General features: G+C 34.7%; 1 protein-coding gene across 2 annotated transcripts in view; it reads right to left on the reverse strand.

Moving 5' to 3' along the window:
* IFT57 (intraflagellar transport 57) overlaps nucleotides 1-24697 on the reverse strand; it is a 75758-nt gene extending 51061 nt beyond the window's left edge. The window contains exons 1-6 of one of the 2 annotated variants that reach the window (XM_003763566.3): nucleotides 24336-24697; nucleotides 22183-22345; nucleotides 17495-17613; nucleotides 16224-16314; nucleotides 10679-10747; nucleotides 1221-1343 (exon numbers count right to left, since the gene is read on the reverse strand). In XM_003763566.3, the coding sequence (XP_003763614.1) occupies nucleotides 1221-1343; nucleotides 10679-10747; nucleotides 16224-16314; nucleotides 17495-17613; nucleotides 22183-22345; nucleotides 24336-24547 (777 nt within the window). In that variant the 5' untranslated portion in view covers nucleotides 24548-24697. Of the gene's footprint in view, nucleotides 1-1220; nucleotides 1344-10678; nucleotides 10748-16223; nucleotides 16315-17494; nucleotides 17614-22182; nucleotides 22346-23877; nucleotides 24112-24335 lie in introns of those variants that run through there. The other variant, XM_012544499.3, reaches the window with a different exon arrangement.
* Nucleotides 24698-27871: the final 3174 nt, after the last annotated feature.

A 27871-nucleotide genomic window follows, 5' to 3' on the forward strand; every position in this document is an offset into this window, starting at 1 on the left:
AGCAAGGCAAATTAATGGTTGGAAGTAAAGCAGAAAAATTAGCAGGAAAAGGAATAAGAGATATACACAAACAATAATAATGATCAGAAATAGAATTTATCAGGAAAGAAAAAGTAGGGTAGTTGATCTCAGACAAAGTCAAACTTTAAAAATTTTCAAGAGAAAAATCTATATTATGTTAGCCATATTAATATTGTTTTAGATGTATGTATTTATGTATATATGCATGTATGTGTGTATGTATATATGTATACAGATGTACCTAGGTGTTTATATAAATATATGTATACATGTATTTATATATATATATATATAAAACATATATATATATAAAACATATATATATATATATATAAATACATGTATTTATGACTATATTTTTAACTATAGCTTGGGTTATATGGGGAGAAGAAAGTGGGGAAAAAAGAATAAAGTAAAGAATACACAGCAGAGAATAAAAAATTTCTACAAGGAAGCAAAGAAAAAATGGATAGTTATGAATACATTGTCTTCTATTTTTATATATGTTTTCTTGAAATGAAAATTTATTGTTATATTATTTTGAATCCTCCCTGATTTTCTGCTGGGCACATAACAATAACAGTGTTTTTTTTTTTTTACTGTCTTTTTTGATTTTGTTTTTTCTTATTTTACATTTAAGTTTAAAATAAACAAATACATTTTAAAAAAGCAAAACAACATGGTTTTTCTTTCCTAGACTAAGTTGTTTTGAAGAGAAAGAGGAATAAAACTAACTCAAGTCCAGAAAACTTCAGGGAATTGTAATAAATTCTGTAGTTGTCAAGAACTAAGTTGGTCATCAACTCTAAAATGAAACAGATTCTAAGGCCCATTATGGAATAACACTGAGACAATACCTTTTTTTCAACCAGTTTGGAACTTTAGAACAAATCTGTAACAAATCTCCTAGTGCCATTCTACTGTAGATACACAATAGTGTAGAAGAAAGAATAAAGGAAACAGAAGAAAGAAAAAAGGGAGAGAAAGAAGGAGAGGGAGAGGAAAGGAAAAAAGAGAGAGGAGAGGAGAAAAAGAGAGAAAAAGAAAGGGGGGAAAAGGATGAAGGAAGCATCTTTGGCTTTTTCACCTAGATATCTGTCTGGCTCATTTTGGGAGATGGGAGTGGGAAGGGACACTATCATAGTAGTACTGACAGGAGCAGGTAGTTCCACCATCATGCCTCTGCTGTCTCTTCATACCTTATTATCAGTCCGAATCGTGACTTTCAGTTGTGGTAGTACACGTTCCACTTCTAGATTCCATTCTGCAGCATCTGTTGTCGATTCCAAAATATCTTCTTGTTTGGCAGACTCGTTCATATCCTAAGAAAAGAAAGATATTACAAGATTGAGGGTTTATAAAAAGATTTGGTGAAATCTTGAAGCATTTTAGCAGCAGTACACAATTTAAATCAGGCACAGTACTACTGAAATTATAATGGGAACAGAAACTATTCTCTCATCCTACCCATGTCAAAAGCAAAATTATTCAAAACTCTGTGTAAAGTAGTGAGAGTATAAGAATCCTGGGATCACAGACTTAAAAGCTGAAAATGACCTTGCAGTTTATTTTAGACTGTCTACTAGTCCAATCTACCCAATGTGAAAATAGGGAAACTAAGGTCCAGGGAGTTAGGTGACTTGCTTAAGATCACCCAGGTAATAAATGGTAGAGCCAAGCTTTGAACTCAGGTCCACTTCTTTCAAGAGAGGTAATATGTTTCAGTGGAAAGAATTCTGAACTTTACCACTGAACTGGCGCCATGGGACTGAATTTGAATCTCAGCTTTGCCATGTAGACTGGTCTTCTTGTTATTCAGTCTTGTTCAATTCTGTGTGACCCCCATGAATTTTTAGTCCATGGGGTTTCCTTGGCAAACATACTGGAATTGTTTGCCAGAACTCAACTAATTACTTAATGAGGAAGGGGAGAAAAGGAAAAGGCTAAGGTCTGGAAGCTAGCATTAACTCAAGACATTTCAATAACTTTCCATTTGTCCCATTTATCTGACTACCATTTTCTTCAACAGGAATTCCTAATGCCTAGCAACTTGATGCATTAACTAAACAAGCCATAAATTTGAAGAAGTATATGTAATTTTTAAAGCCCACACCTTGCACTGTTTATATTATTCCCTTAGAAAATTATACTTCCCAACTCATTTGTTCTCTATTTAGTAAATGTAATTTTATGCTGGGTTCTGAGTAGAAGAAAAACAAATAGTTGCTTTGGTTTAATCAAAATGATTTATTGTGATGACAAAGCATTCCTAGAAACCAGCATTCATAGGGATGGGTGCTACTCTTGGGAAGCAGCCTATTCTAGGGAAGAGCTGCTGTAGAAATACCTAAATCTAAATAGCCAAACCACTACAGCCAAGAATACTTGGACCACAACATCATTCTGGATGGTAGAATTCAGTTTGATTCCCTTTTGATTAACAGTTAATCCCCTTTAAATAATAACAACTTTAATTTTAATTATTTCTAACAAAATAAATCACACATTCATTTATTCACTCAAAAAGAATATTAAGCATCCAATAAGTTCCAGGCTGAGGATACAAAATAAAAAACAAACAAGCCCTTGTCCTCAAGGAGCTTACAGTCTATATGACATAAGCCTATGTACACAAGATTAGAAAGCTTACATACACATAGAAAAAAGTATAAAATAATTTCCTGGGAAAGGGAACTAATAATAGAGGAAAGAGACAACTTCTTTGCCTCCCTAAAAAGAGTTTATTGATAACAGTTTAGCTTTTTTTCTTTATAACTCAATCAGCCTCATAAAATACCAAAATTTTTACTGTACTGTGTGTAAAAGAGTGGTGCCCTTAGGGCTAAATTTTTTTGGAGGTTAACCTCATAGAAAATGGTCTTACACCACAAATCTTCTTGAATTCTTATGCTTATTTTCCCCTCACAATTCTTCAGTCTCCTCCTTGGCTGGCAGCTAACACAAAATATTCCTGCCTACAGTAGATGCTATGCCTCTCCATTTTGCTTCTTGCAATTTTTATTGTCTTGGAAACCATATAATTAGCTTTAATAAAATTATGTGCATAATAAGAGTCAATATGTTCTGAATAAAGGACTGAGATGCTCTCCTATGAGTAAAATATATATACTTTATTTAATATGAGGATTTCGTGCCACCTGGTGATTCAAAGATCTTTTTAGCTTCCTTCCTTAACTAATATTCTAGGTAGATGAGATAGTCAGGTGTTACTACTGGGTAAGAGGACTTCCCTCTTTGTGTTTCAGATATAAATGGAAAGGTAGATTGAGGAATAATAATATGCTACCTAGATTAAGGGGACAATCCTCAGAAGATATAACTATTTTTAAGTAAATAAAAATATGGATTGGAAGAATCTTAAAATCATGCATGTCTCTTTAAAAGCTGTATTTTTCTTTAATTCAGAGAGCCTGATTCATTGCTTTCTTGCTATATTAGGTTTTGCATGATTTAACAGTATATTACCAAGAAGATAAATGTTTAATAGTACAAGTTAAAATGTATATTCAGATCTGTTCTGAATGATTCAAATTAAATACTAGTTGTAATCTATCAAGGGAAGAAGATGGATAGAAGCTCATGTCTTTAAATACACTTGGTTCATGAAAATAAAAAAAAAAAAACCCTCAAGTTTCAAGGCTGATAATGAGATGAAATTTTAACCCAGACTGAGCAAACTGAGCATCTGAGAAACCACATTCTTATAACAAAAAAATGTTTTTAAAAAAGAAAAACAAAGAGCAGCTAGGTGGCACAGTGTTAGCACCCACCCTGAAGTCAAGAGGACCCGAGTTCAAATCTGACCTTAGACATTGAACACTTCTAGCTATGTGACCCTGATCAAGTCACTTAACCCCAAATGCCTCAGGAAAAAAGAAAAGAAAAGAAAAGAAAAAAAAAACCTATATAAAACAACCACTTTTAAAATTTCAATTAGAAATTTTAACTGACCTTTGAAAGGTTTGATTTCCAAATTTATCTTTTATTAAGTTACCAAGAGTTAGTTAACCATAAAGTGATAGTGAAAGGCATTAGATAGCCTGGGTAGAACAGAGTTATCGAGATAATTAACAAAAACAATTGGAAAAAGAAAGAAAGTCTTTCATGCACTGAAGAAATATAGTATAGGAGTTTTGGGGAAATATAGTAAAGAAATAAGCATGATATGAGAAATTATAAAGGAAGTAGAATCAGCATTAGCCGAGAAATCATGGAAATAGGAAGTCATCAAGGCACAACATATAGTCAGAATTGGTCCTTAGAAATGACAGTACCCATGAATACACAATGAGTGACTTAAATTGTACAAATGTGAGTAAGCTGTTATCATGTCTATTTTCTTCCATTCCTCCTTCATCATAGTCCCCTAGAATTGCAATCAGGACATTCAATATCAGTCTGTTCTGTTTTCTATGCACTCTGAATCCATATTATCAGCACATCCTGACCCCAAACTGAACTTTTAAATAAAGCAAAACCTGTGGTCTCAGAAAAAAAAAAGTTTTAATCATAATCTTTATAAAACAAACAAAAATTAAGTATTCATATGTGGTTAATAATATGAAGAAAACAAAATGAGTACTAGATATCATCAAACAATAATAAACCAAACAAATAAAAAATTAGGCTCCTACTATAACGTCAGTCACTGTGCTAAACACGGGATACAAATATAAAAAGGGACATAGGATAGTTCTTGCTCTTAAGGGGTATACAATCTAATAAATGCTTATTGGCTGACTGAAAGAAATCACTGAGGGCTAGTCTGGTCAGGAAAAGACTTCATTGAGAAGGCAGAATTTTGGTTAGGTTTACTTTAAGAATCTGCAAAACTCAAGCTCAGTCTGGGTAGGTGAATCTTTCAACTACAGGAAGTCAAGTTTCAGAAGTAGCAATAAAATGGTATGTTTGGGATATAGTAAGAAGATCCATCTAATTTCAGTAACTCATGCTAGAAAAGTGGGAGTACATAAGATTGGCTTAAGAGTATCTGGTTTAAGGACTTTGGACTTTATCTTATACTAGATGAAAAACCTCAAAAAGTTTTTGAAAAGTGTCGTAGTAAGAGAAAAGCCATGTTTTTAAAGTGGAAGTACTGTGCAGGATGCAATGGAAGAAGGAAAGACTAGTTAAAAGGGCTAATGAAGTTGAGCAAGAAGAAGTGATGAGATCTAGAATCAGGTGTTGGCTTTTTGGAGACTTGATACACCTTTGTTCCTGGATATGTATAAGATGAAGTACATATACTTGATACTTTGAATGACTCTATTGCTTCAAGACAACAATAGCAACAGCAATAAGAAGCCATATATACTAAGATTTTTATGTAAGTTTCTAGAGGGCAGAAACTGTATTCTTTTCTATAAGGTATCATCACCACACTGTTCATGAGGTTTTATCATATGCTGCTATGTGACACAAAAGAATGCTGTTATCCTAGTGCTAGCAAGTTCTTCCAAATTTTTATCTCTCAGACTCCTTCTAAAGGGACATTTTGTGCCTTTTTCACTTCTACTACCCAGATGAAATTGAGATTCCATCTTGTTTTGAATAAAAACTAAAACTACATTAACAGGGGTAGCTAGATGTCACGATGGACAGAGCACTAACCCTGTAATCAGGCCTGAGTTCAAATGTGACCTCTTGAAACTTACAAGGGTGTGACCCTGGGCAAATCACTTAACTCTGCCTATCTCAAAAAAACAAAACAAAGAAACAAACAAAAATCCAAAACACATTTCTAAGTCTTTTCCACTGAGGAGGGCAAAAATCATTTGTTGTCTTAAAAACAGAAAAGAGATTTTTCTCCTTGCTTTTCTACATTTGTGTTCATTTACAGATATTTAGATTCTTAGAATGAAGGAAAAATTGGAAAACTAAAAATAATTTAGCCATAGTCTTTATTTCACATTGGAGAATAAGAAAGCAAAAATATAAAAATTCATAAAGTATGAAAAGGCTGTTTTTTCAAATTAACAAAAAAACTTACATTTTTTTCCTCTTTGCTATATTACTGAATAACTTGTGCTAGTGACATTCTAGCTAAAACTAAAATAACATTTCCATTCCAAGCCCACATTTTCATTTTCTTACAGCTTTTGCTTTTCAAACTGAAATTTCACATTCTTGGTACAATGATGTTTTTTGCTAAGCAATTAAAAACCAATTGTGTTCAAACCTTTTGAAATGCTTGGTTTTATTCTGTGTAACTCAGGATTTGGTTTCTAAAATCTCAAATTTAGCATCTCAATGAAGAATAGTGTCTAAGACATGTTTGAAAAAAATGTTTTGAAATGAAGTGACGGGCACTTTAAAATAGCATTTAGAGTATACACAGCTTCCTGACATTTTTTTCACCAGAGAAAGAAAATGCAATGTGCCAATGTGATGCTGTTATATATGAACAGACACTGCTTCCCTCTCCCTCTTTGTAGAAGCTCCTTCCTGCTTTGGAAACCCTAGCCCAGCCTTCAATCTCATCTTCATGCAGCCTGAACCCTCCCTTAACAATGCCACCAGAGACAACCAATCATAAAAGCTTCTGCTTATTTTTCCCACTAGTGGTTTCTCAGTAGACTTGGGCTCCAGATGCAAGGATTTGAGCTCATAGCAGTGCTTCTATTGGAAAACAATTTCCAAACAGCACTGCTTTTTAAATTTAATATATTTTTCTGGTTCTAGACATAATGCATGCAATATTTTCTTTAAAGTTTGCATATTTCTTGCCTTGGTAAAGGTCTTGTTATAATTGATTTTTATTAAAACAATTTCTCTTCTACCTTGCAAGTCTTCCTCACTGGATCATAAAATATTAAATCTATAATGAGACAAACCTAAATAGCAATCCTGTTGTGAAAGCTCAACCTGTGCAATCCTAAACCCCAGTCAGACACACAGCTGTCTCAGGCAGATGGCTTTAGTGGGCAACATGGTAAGCTTGCCAGATTTTTTAAAAAATGAAAGAGCTTTCTGCCTCATTAGTACTTGATGGCTGACCATCTACAAACACCTGGTATTCTAGACTTCTTTTCCTCTTGTGGAATAACAATCATAGGTCTTATCTGTTGAGAATATTTACTGTATAAACCAAGTCAATGGAATTTAATACTTAGGAGGATTTTACAAAGTCCCAAAGTGAAAAAAAAATAACCTAAACTTATCTATTCTATGTAATTGGGCTGGGATAGAGAAAGTTCTAGCATATTCACAAGCCATTGGTGATCAGAATGGGGGAACCATATTATTTATACCATAAAAATGGTTTCTATCTCACTATTCATAACTGTTTTTCCCCCAAGGGAGAAGTCATAAGATACTAATGTCTGATATAAAAATGAATTACTTTCTTTCCTTCTAATAATCATTTATGCATACAGCTAAACTTTTTTTCTTGTTATAAATGCAAGTATATATTAGAATTCTTTGACTTATTTGGATTTAAGTGCTAGGTTAACAGTTGCATTTAGTAAATATTTAACAACTGACTCTCTAGGGAAAAAAGTACACCTGACATACTTTAAAGCTTAATCTGCATTGTTAACATTTTTTGATTGCTTTCTTAAATCTAGACAATCAAGAAAAGAGTAAATCAACTCCTCATTTGTAGTGTTTATTGATATCTGAAACAAATATTTGCTTATTTCCGAGGTATAAATGCTCATAATGAAAATTTAACTATTGAACCAGTTTGAGCGAACATTCACTTATTATTTCAACTTAAATTCAACAAATGTTTATTGAGTCTTTACTACACACAAGACACTTGCTGGATACTTAGGGAAAAAAAGAAAAAACATTCCTATGACCAGGGAGCTCATGATCTAATTAGGGGTGATGAGTCAATAATTATTGGCTGCATTCACAAGATAATTCATAACAATTATTTTAACTGATAGGGTACTAAAACTGTACTGCAAAACATAACATGATAAACAATATTTCTATATGGAGGAAAAAGGGCATGTAGAATCTTTACTTCAAATGTCAGAAATTTCTCCTGACCCATACCCTGGGAAGAGGTAAAAGTCCCAGTTTGACAAGGACTTCTCAACTCTAATCTATTCCAAAGCTCCCACGATTTAGGTGGAGGATTCCAACAGGGCAGCGACTGATGAAGAATGATAGGAATAAAGAGAACATAGGGGCTTAGAATGATAAGAGGAGAAGGAACAGGACTTTGAGAAGATTGGCAGCTGAAAGCAACAGGAATAAGACTTGCTTATATTGCTCCCTATTGGCCTGTCCCTAATCACTCCTTGTTGTTGTCTTAACTTTGAGAAGGTTAAGGACATAGGTCTAATATCTCTGATCACCTGTTCCCATGTGAATGAATGTGTCAAATGTTGCTGCTGGATCAGTGTCTCCCAATTTGCAATGGTTCATAAAGCTGTTAGTGATCAAAATAAAATATTTTTAATAAAAGTTTTACTTGTTATTTTATAAAGTTAAAAAAATTTCTGCTCTTATTCTGTTCTTCCTATCCCCAGCTCCAAATCCTGGTCCCTGAATTCTGAGAGCAAATATATTCAGATGATTTATCCATGTATGGTAGAGAATTTAGATATTCCACTAGGCTACAGTATGCTGAAGATGAGTTGCATTCTTGATGGATGGCAACACTTATTACCTCTCCAAGAGCAGAAATTACTCTCAGTCCTCAACTACCAAATGCTCTGTGGTCCCCTCACAGATAATCTCCTTGATAGTCACAGCCAGAATGTCAGCAGAAAAGTTCAATTATCAAGGAACATGTTTCATTTAAGATTAGAAAGTGGTTGATATTTTGGCAAAACATTTTGTTAAGTCACAGTCTTTGTACCTCCTTTCACTATAACTTAATGAGCCTAGATTATTCTTCTGAACAATTGCTCAGGATCCAAACATGACTATTTTCCTTGGGTCTACTGACTCCCCAGTTAAGGAAGTATAAGTGTGATATGGCCAACACCTTTGGTTTTCACACATTACTCATTGGATATAAGTTTACAGAGTATTCATGCATATTCTACCCTTAACTTATATTGACTATAGCCTAATAAGTACAAATATTTTGTGATTGTTTATGAGGATAATTTTTGTTTTTGCTAATGATCATAGGATCATCTATGAATGCTGGATAGGGCCTTGAAGGCCATTTAATCCAAACCCCTCATTTTATAGTTGAAGAAACCAAGGCCTAGGGAGGTCAAATGACTTCCCTCAGATCAGTTGTGTAAAAAAAAGATGGGAGATGGGATTTGAAAGCAGGTCCTCTTATTCCAGAGAGAGGGTTCTTTCTCTTTAGCAGCCTAGAGGTCTTTGACTTTGTTGGTTTGGTTTACTACTTGTTGAACAAATGATGGAAGTTTCCCTCCCAGATCAGGTACCTGGCCTTTTATCCCTTTTCTCTTCGTGTACTGTTAAACTTTTCTTTTTGGTAGTTACCACTGCTGACTTCCTTCTCTTTCCTGATCTGGGAAATTCACATCCATTTCAGTGTTTGAAAGATAGTTGGGTTCACTATTTCATCTTGCTAGGCCCATATCAATATTTTACACTTTCTTCTTCGAGCCTTGGGAAGTGGCTCATTCACTTGTTTCCCTTTATAGAATTACTAACTTTTTTCTGACAATTTTTAAAATTTTTATCATATGTCATTATTATGTTATTTTAGTTTATTAGATTTATTTACATAATAAATGATTACATTATTTATTTAAGATAATATATATTATTTTAGAGCTGAACACAGAAGATCTGGGCTTGAATTCCACCTCTCAAGTCTTTCCCCCTTTCCTTCTCTCCATAACTAACATCAGTAACTGCTGAAGACTTTGCCCTGGACATCCTGGGCTGGGCCAAGGAGAGAGAATGGAATGGTAAAGTGCCAGTTTGAGGAAATGTGAGTTGAAGGAAAAACAACAACACACAAATAAGGAAAATCTGTAATAGGAAAGGAGGTGTCTTTACTATGGCTACTAAGCTAACCAAGAGAATAACTGTTTAAATGTAAGGAATTGGTTTTGTCATGAAAAGGTCTCCTCACTGACTTTCCAGTTTGTCAACCACAAATAAATCTTTATTCAATACAGAGGACACTATGAGACACACACAGAAGCATAAAGCAAAGTCTCCAGCTTCAAAAATTTTAGTAAATATATTGCATATAATAATATTAATTAATGATACAAGGTAGCATCTGATAACATCAAATGAGCCTCAGAGAGTTTTACTATTATTTGGCCATTAATAAAAATACACTCACATTTATATGGCATTGTAGGTTTATAAATTGATTTGTTCACAATAACCCTATGAAATAAACAAAATAAATATTATCATCTTATTTAAAAGAGGACAGAACAAACTGCTCAGAATAATTAATTGCTTGGATGTCCAAAGAACCATTGAAGAGGAAAGCCTTTTCTTTCCATTGTACTATGCTAAAGTGGCATGCATTCATGTTTTTTTAAATAATTATATTTTAATTATAATTATTATAATTATGTGAAAATAGTTTAAAATGTATACAGCAAAAATCCCAATGCACAAAATAGTTGGTTCTATTAATTTCAACTTATAACAAAAATATAGATAGTGATTAAAGCTTAATTATTTAATGTTTTTTGTTCATGAATCAATAATGAATATAACTCACCAATCGGTAGGTTTGTGCCTTTAAAACATTGAGATCAATAAAGTTTTCTTCATTATCAGTCTCCTCTTCCTTGGAAAAGAAAAAAATTTCTTTAATACATTGTCATCATGAATCATAATTTTAAAATATATGAATATACATACAACATTATGTTAGGTTTTATCTAAGGCTTTGTGCAGAAAAAAAGACATATCTACAGAGATGGTACAAAAGGTATACTATACTGAAAGCAGGGTTTCCTGGTGACAGGATTTATGTTTGTCATCTAGGAACCATCCTAGCAAAGTTCATAAACTCTCCATTTATAGGTAATTCTTTGCATCAGAACAACTCATTAATTCACTGATTAAGATTTAGATGGGTTTTGATCTATACTGATCTACACATTCTTGACAACTTGCTATTTTTAAATAGGACTTTAGTGTCTCCATTTTTATTTTTATTATATATATTTATTTTAAATAGTTACTATATATTTACTTATATTTAAAATTTATTATATTTTTCAAAATACATGCAAAGGTAGTTTCCAGTATTCACTCTTGTATTTCATGTTTTTCTCCCTCCCTCTTCGCCTCACCTCTCCCCTAAATAGCAAGTAATCTAATATAGGTTAATATGTGCATTTCTTCTAAATATATTTCCACCTAAGAAAAATCAGATCAAAAAGGGAAAAAAAGAGAAAAAAACCCAAGCAAACAAACAAACAACATCATCAAAAGTGAAAATACCATAATGTGATCTACAGTCAGTCTCCATAGAACTTGCTCTGGATATGGATGGCTCTTTCCATCACAAGTCTATTGGAATTGCTTTAAATCACACCTCATTGTTGAGAAGAGTCATGTTTATCATAATCATCATAAATCTTATTGTTGCTGTGTACAGTGTTCTCTTGGTTCTATCTATTCATTTCATTTAGCATCAGTTCATGTAAGTCCTTCCAGGTTTTTTTGAAATCAGCCTGTTCAGCATTTCTTTTAGAACAATAATATTCCATAACATTCATACACCATAACTTATTCAGCCATTCCCCAACTGATGGGTGTGGTGTTCTTTTTCCAAAACACAGCCAGGTGATAAAAGTTCAGATCTTTTATTGTTTTCTCAATATAGCCCAGTTAGCTCAGAGGCCTATCTCTCTTGGTTCTAAGAGATCTTGCAGCTTTGTCCTTGGCTTCTGCCTCTGCTTTCTTCAGCCTCCAGTCAGCACCAAGTCAGAAGATGCAATGAAGTTCTCTTGCCTTTAAGATAGGGCTTGTGGGCTTCCTCCCAGAGTGCTCCTCTCCGACCCCAGTCAATGTTCCCAAGAAAAACTCTCCCAAGCTCTAAGAGCTTCCTGTGTATATATATGATCTCCCAAAGGTTAACTCCTCCTTCTGGAGAGAGAGGGATTCTGGGTTATCTCCCAGAGTGCTCTCTGGCCCTAAGGGAGGTGTGAATTCGGATATCTCATACTAAGCCTGAAATCTCCCAAACATGTGAACTCCATTGAGTACTTAGATACTTATGAGCTCTCTAAAGGTGTGAACACAAGCATCGTTTCTATCAGTTGTACTTAGTACCTTGTTTCAAGTCTTGGCCCAAAATATCTCCCTCTAAGATCAAATCATTCATATTGAACCATGCCAAATTAGATAATTATTGTCTCAATCAACTCTAATGGCTTAACAGTTTGTAAAGATTTCAATAGATGGGCATCCATTCAGTTTCCAGTTCCTTACCACTACAAAAAGGAATGCTAAACTTTTCCACATGTGCTTCTTCCCCCTTTTTATCATCTCTTTGGGATACAGACCAAGTAGAGAAATTGTTGGTATGCACAGTTTGATAGCTCTTTGGGCACATTTCCAAATTGCTCTCCAGAATAGTAGTATCAATACACAACTTTATCAATAATAGATTAGTGTCCCAATTTTTCCACATCCCCTCCCAACATTTATCATTATCTTCTCCTGTCATCTGAGCCAATCTTAAAAGGTGTGAAGTGGTCCATTAGAGTTGTCTTAATTTGCATTTCTCTAATGAAGAATGATTTAGAGCATTTTTTTAATATAACTAGAAATAGCTTTAATTTCTTAGTCTGAAAATTGTCTGTTCATATCCTGTTGCCACTTACCAATTGGGAATAGCTTGTATTCTTGTAAATTTGTCTATGTAAGATAAGTTTGTCTATATATTAACCATTTTGAAAAGAAATTGTAGCTATGTTAAAAAAAAAAAAAGTGATTGAATTTTGCCCATACTCTTTGACCCAGAGATCCTACATATATCAAAATATTTATGGCAGTATTTTTTTTAATAGTAGCAAATGACTAGTAACAAAGTATATGCCCATCAATTGGAGAAAGGTAAAATAAACTGTAGTATATGAATGCAATACTATAATCCAAAATAAAGAGACAGGAATCTGATCTAACACAAGTGACTGAAAAAGTTGGTTAGATATATTGGACGACTTGCCATCTAGAGGAGGGCGTGGGGGAAAGGAGAGAAAATTGGAACACAAGGTTTTGCAAGGGGTGTTCATGCATATGTTTTGAAAAATAAAAAGTTTTAATATAAAAAAAGAATCATAGAATTAGAAATATTGAAATTTATTTGGTTTAGTGAAAAAGATAATGAGTTCCATTTTGGTAGGAATCATAGCTGTTTTACTTAGTTTGGACTTGTTTTCCTTTAAAAAGGCAAGGAAGCTGTTTGCAAGATAAAAATTTATTTGGTTTCCCTGCTACTTGAGGCATAAAATGCCTGGCTTATGAGAAATTGATGCTAGAAGTTTAAGTAAATCATCTGTACCAGGGGTCCTCAAACTTTTTAAATAGGGGGCCAGTTAACTGTCCCTCAGACTGTTGGAGGGCCAGACTATAGTAAAAACAAAAACTTTGTTTTGTGGGCCTTTAAATAAAGAAACTTCATATCCCTAGGTGAGGGAGATAAACGTCCTCAGCTGCCGAATCTGACCCACGGGCCATAGTTTGAGGACCCCTGATCTATACTCAGTAGCTGATCTCCCCATCCTATTTAGCTTAGCTGATTGCAGTAGTAAATGTGGAGGCAGATGAGAGGAGCTATTTTATCTGAATTGCTATGTTTTTAACGATGGGAATTATATCCTTTGTATTTTTGTCACTGATAAATTTTTGTTTATTTTTTAAAAAATAAAAAGTTGTTTAGAATTATATTTCTTTACTTGAATCAAAAAACTTGAGGCTTATATATACACCTTAATATTTTCAATTATAATGCAAAATTCTATCCTTTTAAGTGATACTAAATTCATAAAAAGAAGTTGTCAGCAGCATAATTGCTTTTCTATCTTCAGTTAGTGAGTAGAAAATGTACTCTGATAGATATTTGCCATCTTAACTGCTTTGTTACTTCTATGTTGAGTTTTCAGGATATTTTAGTAGTTACAGATAAATATTATTCATTAAATTTTAATTACGCATAAATTTAAATAATTCAGAACACAATAATAAAGAAATTCTTTAATATATATATATGTGTGTATATATATACATATATATATATATATGTATATCAACCTCCAGATTGCACATATCTTTCAATATTAAAATTATCAAGTCTAATCTATCTCAAGTCCAAGAAAGTCTGAGAAGGTCTCTCTGTTCCTACTGCCCTTACAATTTTGATCAGTTATGGCAAACAGATTTAAACAATGGAGACATGGTTTCTTAGTTTATTATGAACATCATGTTAAACATGCACAGAGGCCCAGATGGTGTAGTGCAATATAAATAAGATTTTTTTATTTGAAGCCCTCAAGAGCATTTGACCAACATTCATTGATCTGAACATTTCTGTGGGGTGGTGTTATTATAATCATTTTAGATGCACTAACCAAATAAAATTACGGTCTTAGGGCAGAAGAATAGAAATTAAGCAAGGATTATGTGTTTGGCCAGAACACAGAGTGTATTAAAAGAAATGGTTTGAAATAAGCCTATAGATAGGGAAAGGCTGAAGCCAGATTTTGACAGTTTTGAACATTAAGCAAAGGAGCCTGTATTTTTATCTCAGAGGCAAAAGGGAGCCACTAAAACTTTTTGAATAGAGTAGTGGCATGGTTAGAGTCATGCTTTAGGAGGATTATTTTGGCAATGGCTTGAAAGACAAATATTTTTGGAGAATAGACAGAAAAGACTGAAGGTGATTATAATTTTTGTGTCCCCAGTACCTAGCACAGAGGAGATTAATCTCCTCTGCGCTAAGTGCTAGGGATGCAAAGCTTTGTTTCAAAAAAAAAAAAGAAATGAAGATGGTATAACTGAAGAAAGAGGATGGGTAATAAAAATAGGGAAAATATATGGAAGCAGAATCAAAACTTGACACCTGATTGGGTCTGGAGAGAGGGAAAAGGGAAGGGGGGAAGAGAAAGGGAGAAAAATAGAGGAGGGAAGAGAAGGAAGGAAGTAGAGAAAGAAGTCAAAAATGATGCTAAACTGTGAACCTGGATAAATAAAAGGATGGTGATAAATTCCATGGGATAACCATTGCTATTAGATAACAGAATGGAGCCCACGAGAAAGAAGAGATCTGGATATGAAGATTTGGGATAGAGACAGAATTAAATGCATGAGCACCAATAAAATTACTGAAAATGAAGATCAAGGGTTTTTAAATTCTTTTTTGTCATGGACTTTGATAAACTAGTTAAGCTTACAAATCCCTTCTCAGAATAAAGTTTTTTTAAATGCATAAAGGAAAAAACAAAGAATTACAAAGGAAACCAATTATATAGAAATACTTACTTTATATATATAATATATATATATACATATATATAAATTAAGATTATAGTTTATATATATATATAATCTTGATATATATATATATATATATATATATATAACCCATAATCTTGATATATCTGTATCTATATATATCTCTATCTATCTATCACCTATATATTCAAGATTATGGGTCCCAGACGAATAACTTCTAAAATAGAAGGACAAGAGAGTTGAGGATATTTCCTGATGTACAGGATACAGATGATGATCCAGTAATGGCAACTGAGAAAGAATACAGACAGGTAGGTGGAAAACAAAAAACAAAAACCCAAGGAGTAAAAAAGCAAGGGTTTTGCTAATGAGGAAAACTAGAAACTCCAGTGCTAAACTAATTAATAATGACCTAAGGGCTTGTAGATAATTGCAAATAGTATCTGTATATATGAAGGAGAAATATTTGCAAGAGAAGGGCCTGGAAGTAGTAGTGTAAAAAAAAAAAAAAAAAAAAAAAAAGAAGCAAACGCCTACTCTTCTGACTTGGACCTATATGGACTTATATTTAATATTTTTCTATCCTAAAAAATACTGAAAAAACATATTTTAGAATATAACAACTTTTATCACTGTATTTTTAAAGTGCTTAACCCAGTACCCAGCACAGAGTAGATGCTTAATAAATGCTTTCCTATTTTTATAAGCAAATGAAAGAAATACATCTATAGGAAATAAATTCAAGATTTATTGATTAATAAAATTAATAAAAAAATCTGATGTAAACAAACACGTACCACAATTTCCTCCTCTACTTTATTTACTGTCAATTCTGCATCATCTTCTGGAACTGTTTCTTCTTCTAATTCTTCTACTGGGTATACTGGCCTAAAAGAAGACAACTAAGTTTAAGATGGGCATTTATTTGAAAAATAAATTATACAAGAAATAATAAGGAAAATGCTCAGAAGAGAAACAAATTTTTATTAAAATTTTCTAACTTCTTTTCTAACTTTTCAATTTTCTTTAGAAAATACATGTCAAAACAGTGGCTTTCATGAGAATTTTCATTCAGCAATATGAAAAAATATGAATTAGTATTTGTATATAACTTCTAAGTGATTTTTGTGTGCTAAAATTTTTATGTTATTAAATTATTATACACCTATGTACTATGCTAGATTTGCCTCTGTGGTAGGTAATTACAATTAATTATAAGTATTACAATTCTCAAATTATAGATGAGGAAACAAAGGCATAAATATTGTATCATAAACTTTAAACTTTTAAACTTCAAATTCAGGTTTTTCTAACTCCAAGATCAATATTTTTTCCCACTATATAACAGTATTAATACATACTGTTATCTATAACAATTAAGATTTAATGATTCTTACTTGGAGTTGTTGATTTGTTGACTGTCCCCTCTAATTTTTTTTTTCACCTATAACTATTGTTCAGTTGTTTCAGTTATGTCTGACTCTATAACTCCATTTGGGATTTTCTTGGCAAAGATACTGGAGTGGTTTGCTATTTCCTTTTCCAACTCATTTTACAGATGAGGAAATTGAAGCAAACAGTTTAGTAATTTGCCCAGGGTCACACAGCTACTAAGTATTTGAGGCCTTCAGGAAAATGAGTCTTCATGACTCTAGGTTTAGCAATCTATCCACAGCACTAGCACTGCTCCTTTTTCATCTATGGAGTATGTAATTTACAAAGTCCATTTTTAAACATGTTTATCATTTCTCCTTTATAAAACGAGTAACTTGAACATCTGCCTAACTCTAACAATCAAATATAAATTTCTCACAGAATACCAATTTATATATAGTTGATCACAAAAGCTAAATACCTAACACTTTACTTTTAAACTAGGATTAAAAGTCACTAAACATTTCAATTCTATATAGACTATTTTCCCTTCTGTATTACTTGAGGTATTTTTCCTATATGAAATAAAACAACAGGAAGGGTTTTTTTATGAGATCACTTTTATGGTTCTGAACAGTTTGGTTTAATGTGCTGCCTACATAATATAAATACTAATAATATATTGTGACCTTACCTTTTCCAACTGAAACCAACATATTTTAGAGCTTCTTCAGCTAAACAATCAAGCACATAACACACATGTTCTCCATGACCTGACTTTAATTTTGATGGAGGAAAATCTGCAGATCTCCCCTAAAATACAGAGTAATTTTTTTTAATATTCCAAATGTGATAAGACAAATAACATGTTACATATATAGTTTGGGGGGAGGAATGTTAAATACTGTTTTAAATAATTATACTGCTAGTCCATCTCCCCCCCTCCCAATCTCTTTTTCCTAAGACACAAATAACATGGCCTAAATTTGGCAAAAAGTCAGTTCATCTTTTTCTGATGAGCTATCTGACTAGGGAAAATCATTATTCCCTTAGGCCAGACTACACACAAAGCCAAAGCAACCAGTTGAAAAGTGAAAAAAAAATCAATAAGCCTGCTGCTTGATCTATATATAATGCCAACTGGTTTTACACAATCTTTCAACCTCCAACACTCAATTGTCAAGTTCAATTTAATAAAAAAAATTAAGCACCTACTGTGTACAAGGGATAAGTATTAGAGATACAAAAACAGTCCTGACAGTATCTGTGATGAAGATTTATAATCACATAGAAAAGAAGCATTACCACATACAAATGTAATTAATATAAAATATTACCCAGGCATAGTGGTTATAGGATGATCTCAGGAAAGTCTAGGTTTAAGTCTTATCTCTGCTTCATATGTGACACTGGGTTAGTTACTTAACCTCTCAGTATTTCTAAGCAACTCTAAGAACAGAAGTTGCAAAGTAGTAGCTGCATTAGCACCTACAGATAAAATTTTCTCAACTGCAGTTCTCTGTGACAAAGCTTCTTAACTGGGGTTTCACCCCAGACAGGGTTGCATAACTGAATGCGGGGTTTGTGAAATTATAATTTATTACCATCAAATGTTTGATTTGTATATCTATTTTATATATTTATATGCCCAGGATTTTGTTAAACTTTCTTGCACAAAAAGAGGTCACAAATGGAAAAAATTTAAGAAACTCTGCTCTAAACCACTGAAATCATATTCCCAGATCAAAGGAAAAAATTAAGAAAGAAGGGAGGAGGATATCAGAAAATGCTTCGAGGAGGCGACACCACAACTGGATCTGGAAAGTTTGAGGCGCTGTAACCGATAAGACTTAGGGAAGCAAGAGATATTTCACTCCTAGTAGAATTAATAGTTTGAACAAAGGCATTGGGACACAATGACAGCAAGATACAAAGAACAGTCAGGCTAGAACATAGCTTAAGTGAAAGGAAGTAGAGTGAGAAAGATAGAAGCCAGATTAGGGAAGATCTTGAAATGTCAAAATTAGGAATTTTAAAATTTGCAGACAATGAAAAGGCAATGAATTTTTGAAAAAAGGATTATTATTATTATTAAAGTGATACATTAATAAGTAAATAGTTAGGATTCCCATGTGGAGGATGGAAAGGGGGATAAACTAGAGCCTAAATGATTAGCCATTTTATTTGCCATTTAAGGTCCACGACAGTGTTAAGTATTTGGAAGATTATAAAGTAGAATAAAAGATGGAATGGTAAATTAGGGCCATTCATGGTAACAAATGGAATGAGGGCTCCCAGAAGGACCTAAAAATGAGGAAGACACGATTAGTTTTTCCAATTCCTTTATGGCAAATGTCTCTACAGATGAATAACTATATAGTTAACTGTTCATATTAGAGAGTGGAAAAAAGAAATCCATATTAAAGATTTATGTGCTCTTAGGATATTTATTAAGAGATAGTTTTACAGTCATTTGGAGACAGGAGTAGGATGCTGCAAACATTCAAGATCTCATTCAGATTTAAGCAAAGTTATTGAGTTCAGATTAGAGTGAATACAAAACTACTAAGGCTGTTTTCCAGCTTCCTCTGAAAAGACCCATTTCTGAGTTGTCTTATGAGCTCCCTTCTTTTCCAAGGTTCCAGGATGGTAATCAGTGGAGGCAATCAAGTGCTAACTGATATCTGGTCCAGATGTATACACTTTTGTTATCTTTAAGCACAAAAATAGGTTGAGGGAGATGAGAATGTTCATTGACTTACTCAAGGTTAGCTAATCATGACATGATGCAAAGTGCTATGGGATTGTCTGTGTCTACCATAGTCATTTTATAAACAAAGTTATTTGAAAAAGAAGAAACTTTTTCCAACAGATTTTAAATCTGAAAACTGGAATCAAAAGTACTTTGTAGAGATGTTCCTCTCTCTTTTCTCCCTCTACTTTACACATGAAATGCTAATTTAGATTCCATCATGGGGAAGAAGAATAAACTTTCAATACATAAAGATCCAGATAAGCAGAGAAAGACCTAACAGATTAATATAGTCACATATAAATGTGATTCATTTATATGTCTCAGAGTGAAGGTTAGATTTTCAATTTAAAAATTCACAGAAGCAGAATTACATCCTCATACACTTAATGAGAAGGATATAAAATTGGAGTGATCAGGTATTAAGGAAACCATTACAGCATTTAAACATTTTTACCCCTGCCATAGGTAGAAAAGATGTCAGGTAGACTTGCTAGGGAGGGATAGTGGGGGGCGGGGGAGCAGGAGAAAAGGAGACGAGATACCACTTGAGAGGCTCTTATATAATAGGTTAGGCAAGAACAGAGACACTACTCTCTCCCAGTTCTCTTTTTTCATATCTAAACTTCTCAGCTTTCTTTAATAGTTCATCCACATTATGTCTCTTACTTATAAGAGTTCCTCTTGTGTCTCTACACTGTCACATGGTGACCTCATCAGTTCCCATTGGTTTAATTGTCATTTCTCTGCAGATGACTCTTAGATCTATATATTCAGACTAAGTTGTCTTCTGAACTCTAGTCCCTTATCACCTATGGCTTATGGACATTTCAGATTGGTTGCACTGGAGCAATATCAAACTCAAAAGATTCAAAAGAGAACTCTATCTTTCCCTAAAACCTCAATAGGGGTTTCACTGAACTTCCATATTTCTTTCAAGAGCACCATTTCAGCCACTGTTATTCCTCAATTCCTCACATACCCCACATATACCATCAGAAGCCTAAAATGGAATTTTTACTTACACAATATTTTTCTCATCTACCCTTTTCTCATTCATCCCTAATCTCTTCTTGCCTCAATTTTATACTGGTTTCTGAATTGTTGTTTTTGTCTCTTCATTCTTCACTGCAAGCTATCCTCTACAAGCTGCCAAAGTGATTTTTCCTTAAACACAGATTTGGCCATGTCACTCTTCTCCTCAAAACATTCTGGTGTCTCCCTATTGCCTATAAAATCTTTTTTAGGTTCTTCATGGCTTCATCTAAACCTCTCTTTCCCTACTAAAATTACATATTATTCATCTTCCTATACTCTCTGGGCAACACTCTGTTCCGTGTTCCATTCCATAGCCACCACCCTGACTCTGCAGTGGTTGTCCCTTATTCCTAGAATGTACTTCTCTACTCTAATTCATAGTATCTCTCATTTCCTTTACTATTTATCTCAAGTATCTACATCAAGACTTTCTTTTCCAATGCTCCCAACTAGAAGTTCACTTCTAGTCTAAGTTTTAGTTATTTGTATCTATTTTGTATATCCAAATTGTATTTATTTTTTGTTTACACACACACACACACACACACACACACACACACACACACACACACACACACACTCTTCCCTCAATAGAATGTATGCTACTTTGAGAGCTGGGACTCTTTCATTTTTGTTTTTTGTATCTCCGGGAATCTGTAATGGTACTTGACAATCAGCAAACACAATAAATGCTTGTTGCCTAATTGGTTTAATAGAAAAGGTCTTGATTGAGGTTAGATGAAAAGCAAAAGAGATGGATCTGAAAAATATGAAAACAAAATTGGCAGGACATGACAATTAATAAGATGTAGGGGGAAATAATGAGGGAAGAGTCAAAGATGACTTAAAGATTTCAAGCCTGAGTGACTGGATGGTGCACCATCAATAGGAAGTTAGGGGGAAAGTTAGTTGTATGTGCGTCTATGAATGTGTAAAGGGAGAGGTGTGAAACCAAGGAAAAGTGAGGCCACTTCTCTATGATGGAGTGTTAAGGAAAGCATAGAGGTAAATCAAAGAGGTACAGTTTCTGATTAATTTTACAACTTTAACAATTAGGTATGATGATAATCTACAATTTCTCTAATGGAGCAAGTTCATGAATTAATTAAATGTCTGCATTATGTTTATCACCTCTATTAGAACCACTACTATCCCTTCCCCCAGAGAAAGAACAGAAACAAAAAGCATACTTGTATTATGAACCACTCTCAAAAGATGTGTCAAAATATATTGTTCCACTGTTGTATGTTGCATAATTTTTTTCAGAAAGGTGAGTTAAAAATCCATATTTTATTTCAGATTAAGAAAATTTCAAGATTGAAGAAAACACATTTTTGTACTATATATCAGTATAAATGAATAATTTTTCAGAAGGCAGCTTCAGGCACCCTTGCCTGAAACTATGTTGGTAATACTTTAAACATAATTATAACTCTTTTATATGTATTTTTATATATCCCATCTGAAAAGTTAGAAATTTACAAATAGGAAAAAAAGATGATAGTTTGGCAATCATATTGAATTAATACAGTGAATTAGCAAGTACAGTGAAAAAATTCATAATTAAAAAATACAAACTCTTTTGCACTTACAAATGATCGAAGTTCAGATAATATATTAGATATTGTTGCATTGGGGTCATCATATTCCTGTGGTTGTTCAAAGGGGCATCCTGCTTTATTAATTAGCCAAGCAGCAAGAGTGCAGAACATGTAAAACTGTTCACCTGGGTTGGTAGGCAAAGCAAAGTAATGTCTGTTTCAAAGAAAAGAAAAAGAAATCTTAAAGAGTTGCAAAATAGTAACATCTGTGATATTTCAAAATCATTGATGTTTTAATAGTAAGATTGAAAACAAAAACCTAACAATAGATCTTCTCTTTATCAATTTCAATATACCATATTAATATTAGTTTCTTAATACAGAGACTTGCAGAGGTTAGAACTGCAAGGGAACATAAGGAGTTAGAGCTGCAAGGGAACACAGAAAAAGAGACACCCAGAGTGACCAAGCTAATTTTAAAAAATGTTTTTATTATATTGCTTTAAATTACCAAGAGAAGTTACACAACTAGTTACTGACAGAATATGACAACTGTTTCCTGATACCAATTCTCTAATCTTTTCACTACTATGCAGCCATTCCAAATGACATAATCAGAAAAATTATTGTTATTACACATGAAATATCTGAATTAGTATACATCTATCCTAGGAAATTAAATAATAAATTTCAGAGCAAGATAGCAACAACATTAAAGTCATACTAATTCAAGACTTTTTTCCTATCTCTATCATGATCGTCATACTAATTCAAGAGTTTTTTCCTATCTCTATGATGATCGTCATACTAATTCAAGACTTTTTTCCTATCTCTATCATGATCGTCATACTAATTCAAGAGTTTTTTCCTATCTCTATCATGATCACAAATTTTAAATTATTAACAAAATTATAAAAAGCATGCTACCCATGTTGCAGTTTAGTTTTTGCCAACTTTTTAAATACAATAGGCCACCTGTGAATGGCCACAACAGAAAGAGGGGAAAAGAAGGGAGATGATGACATATTACAAATACAAGTACACACATACCTCATAAACCCTTCTACTCTTTCCCCCAAAGGTTTGGTTATAACGACACCTTTTTGTTCCTAGTCAAAACTGATAAATAGAAATGAAGTCCAATATGTTTCCATACACACATTTAAGATGTAATCAAGTGTTCTGATTCCCCATGCACTAGTCAGGTAATAGTGATATAATCAGTACTCTTAAAAATGCATTTGGACAAAATCATATCTTTGGCAGTATAAATACTTTGCATAGAGTGGGCACTTTAGTGTTTGTTGAATTGAAATATAAATGAACCACATTATATTAATCAATCCAGTCTAAGCAATCAGTCTCTAATATCATGTAAGTCATATACACATATATATGTAATACACGGTGACCTATAGCTAAAAACAATTATTATAACCATTTTCCCCAACTTTTCACTGATTACGATTCAACTAAGCAAGACAGATTACTTACAGATGAAGACTAGGCAATTTAAATTTTGGATGATTACAGGAATAAAGAGCAAAGTGTTTGAGATAACCTCAGGGAATTAATTGGGTGAAGCAAGGCTGCTTCCACCTCTAAGACCTTAACTCTTAATTCAAGTTCACCTGTACAACCACAAAAAGAGCAAATCACATCATTATGCAAAGAAATTTATGAAATCTATTTATTTAGCTAAATCTAGACTAAGCTAGTTATTAAAAGGTAGCTCTCTATTCTTACCAAAGACAGAGGCACTGCCATGTAGACAGAAGTTCTGAATTTCCCCCCAAACAAAAGTAGGTATTCTGCTCCTCAGACTTCAGAGAGCAGTGTTCTGCCCACAGGATGGGGAAATTATACACCTGGTGTACACAGCAACAAAGAACAGATGTAGTCCCGCGAGCTTTGCCCATCCCCTACGAACGCACTTTCCAGCTTCTGCTCGCAGCATGCCCCGCAAATGTGGCCGTCGGAAGTTCTGCACGCTCTCTCCCTCTCACCTATGCCCCCAAACTCCTGCTGTGCTAACTGCAAGCCCAGGGGATTCTGGTCCAGCTATCCCATCGCGGGAGGTCACGGATACAGGGGTGCGAGCCGGCGCGTGCGGGAAGATCGGATGCATTTGCATCCCCCCCCCCCCCCCCCCCCCCCCCCCCCCCCCGCTGACCAGGGGGCGTGGCCGCGGCCCGGGCTCCTACCTGGACAGGGGCTTCAGGTTGTTTCTGCGCAGGATCTCCTCTTCGTAGCGCAGCAGCTTCAGCTTCTCCACCAGGTCTTCCATCACCACAAACATGTGGTAGGCCGCACCAGGGCCCCGCTCCACGTACAAGCCCTCCCCGGCCGCGTCCCCGCCGCGGCCCCGAATCACCGTCTCCTCCACACCTACCGGCGACACCACTGCCGCAGCCATTTTTGCCGGGGACAAGGGTAGGGATAGGGAAGTGGAGGGAGGAGGGTAAAACGAGGGGGTCCGAGTCCCGGGGTAAGCTGCCCAACAACCTCTCCTACAGGGCCGCGCTCAACTCCGCCGCGAACTCTGGGCGCCGCCGTCTCCTGGCAACGCGTCAACCTCCGCTGACGTCACGGTCCTCCCAGCGTCCCGAGCCCCGCCCTTTCCTTGTGATGCCCACGCGCCCGGGAGCGCCACACCCCTTTTCGGGAATACAGGCATCACCTTGGTCCCGCCCGCTCTGTGGGTGCAAACTAAGGGGCAGGCGGTGGGCGGGGCGGGGAAGTTTTTTTCTAAAGTTAAGTTTTGTATTTGCTGGGAAAACTTTCGCAGAGTTCCCTCTTATCTTTTCAGTCTTCTTATACCTTACTTCCTAACTTGTGTTTTTTATGCAGTCACACTGCCCTCGTGCCTGTTCTTTGAACCAGAATCTCCATCTCTCTTTGAGCATTTTCCTTGGCTGTTTCCCAAGCATGGAATGCTCTCCCTCCCCCGCTCCCCCATTGCTTTCTCTGGCTTTCTTGACTCTGATTTAACGGTTTACCTCCTACGGAAGGAAGCCTTCCCCTGCACTGCTTAATTCCATCTGTTAATCATTTCATATTTTGCCTGTATATAGATTAATTTGGACTTTTTTTTTTTTTTGCATGTTTGCTCCCCCGTTAAATTGCAAATTCCTTGAAAGTAGGGATTATCTTTTGCCTCTTTTGTAGTCCTAGCGCTTAGTACCGTGACTGGCACGTAGTAAGTACTTAGTAAATGTTTATTGAATTGTATTGATTGTAGATAGGCATTGAGCAAAACAAGGATGTATCTCCTAGTCAGGCACAGAACCAGCTTTCTACTGCTTTCTTACAATTCTGAATTTTTTGTAAGCTTCGAAACTATCTCTTAATTATATTGGCTGGAAAGTGTTTTCTTCCCTAGTGCACCTTCCTGCTTGCAGTTTATGAAATTCTTAACAGATTTTGAAGGCTTTCAGAATAGAAAGGGCATAGGAAATTCTATCTGAGCTATCACTGAAGCTCTAAATTTCTTTTTTTTCCTTCTTTCTTTCTTTCTTTCCTTCCTTCCTTCCTTCCTTCCTTCCTTCCTTCCTTCCTTCCTTCCTTCCTTCCTTCCTTCCTTCCTTCCTTCCCTCCTTCCTTCCTTCCTGCCCTCCCTCCCTTCCTCCTCCCTTCCTTCCTTCCTTCCTGCCTTCCTTCCTGCCCTCCCTCCCTCCTTCCTTTCCTTCCTTCCTTCTTTCCCTCCCTCCCTCCCTTCCCTCCCTCCTCCCTTCCTTTCCTCCCTTCCTCCCTTCCCTCCCTCCTCCTTCCTATCCTTCCTTCCTTCCTTCCTTCCTTCCTTCCTTCCTTCCTTCCTTCCTTCCTTCCTTCCTTCCTTCCTTCCTTCCTTCCTTCCTTATTATTTTTTTTTTTTAGCTCTCAGTTTCTATAGGGGACAAATGCAGATGGCAGAGTGTGGGGGAGAGGGAGATAGATAGGGAGATTTAAGAAACAGAAAAAGAGACAGAGAAAGAGAATGAATGAGAATTTCTGGTGCTATTTTTGCCTTATATAGACCAGGGTTTAAGATGAAAGTGACAAGAGCCACAGTTTACAAGCAATTTATCTATTTCTGCGGAAATTAGTGCAGGCTACATAGCATTTTCACTCTTTTTTATTGTTTGCTTGTATTTTGTTTTCTCATTTTTTTCCTTTTTTGATTTGATTTTTCTTGTGCAGCATGATAATTGTATAAATATATATACATATTGAATTTAACATATTTTTAATATGTTTAACATATCGGATTACTTGTTATCTAGGGGAAGGAAGGGAAAAATTTGAAACACAAGGTTTTGCAAGGATTGATGTTGAAAAATTATCCGTGCATTCTCCAATTGAAAAATGGTCAAAGGATATGAACAGACAATTCTCAGATGAAGAAATTGAAACTATTTCTAGTCATATGAAAAGATGCTCCAAGTCATTATTAATCAGAGAAATGCAAATTAAGACAACTCTAAGATACCACTACACACCTGTCAGATTGGCTAAAATGACAGGAAAAAATAATGATGATTGTTGGAGAGGATGTGGGAAAACTGGGACATTGATGCATTGTTGGTGGAGTTGTGAATGAATCCAACCATTCTGGAGAATAGTTTGGAACTATGCTCAAAAGTTATCAAACTGTGCATACCCTTTGATCCAGCAGTGTTACTACTGGGATTATATCCCAAAGAGATTGTAAAGAAGGTAAAGAGACCTGTATGTGCACGAATGTTTGTGGCAGCCCTCTTTGTAGTGGCTAGAAAACTGGAAACTGAGTGGATGCCCATCAGTTGGAGAATGCTGAATAAATTGTGGTATATGAATATTATGGAATATTATTGTTCTGTAAGAAATGACCAACAGGATGTTTTCAGAAAGGCCTGGAGAGACTTACACGAACTGATGCTGAGTGAAATGAGCAGGACCAGGAGATCTTATATACTTCAGCAACAATACTATATGATGACCAGTTCTGATGGACCTGGCCATCCTCAGCAATGAGATCAACCAAATCATTTCCAATGGAGCAGTAACGAACTGAGACCAGCTACGCCCAGAGAAAGAACTCTGGTGATGACTAAAAACCATTACATTGAATTCCCAATCCCTATATTTATGCCCACCTGCATTTTTGATTTCCTTCACAAGCTAATTGTACAATATTTCAGAGTCTGATTCTTTTTGTACAGCAAAATAACATTTTGGTCATGTATACTTATTGTGTATCTAATTTATATTTTAATGTATTTAACATCTACTGGTCATCCTGCCATCTGGGGAGAGGTGGGGGGTAAGAGATGAAAAATTGGAACAAGAGGTTTGGCAATTGTTAATGCTGTAAAGTTACCCATACATATAACCTATAAATAAAAGGCTATTAAATAAAAAATAAAATAAAATAAAATAAAAAAAGAAAAATTATCCATGCATATGTTTTGAAAATAAAAACTGTAATTAAAAAATAAAAGAAATTAGTGCAAGAAGAGTATTTGCAAGACTCTGAAAAGTCTTGGGAGGGGATATCTTAGGGAAGGATTGTTACTGAGTAATGTCTGCAAGATAATCCTAAAAATCAAGTTTTTAAAAAGTGAGCTAATGTCTTCAATAGGTTCCAAGAGTGAAGAAAGTTCAAATCCTACAGATTTTCATCTACAAAGATTTTTGAAACCTCAAGCTGGCAGTTTAAGTCCTGAATTATACTAGAAAGGGAAATAGGCATTGAAGGTGTTAGATGTACCCTTGATGAAGT

The sequence above is a fragment of the Sarcophilus harrisii genome, chromosome 3 (assembly GCF_902635505.1).
Source record: "Sarcophilus harrisii chromosome 3, mSarHar1.11, whole genome shotgun sequence".
NCBI lineage: Eukaryota > Metazoa > Chordata > Mammalia > Dasyuromorphia > Dasyuridae > Sarcophilus > Sarcophilus harrisii.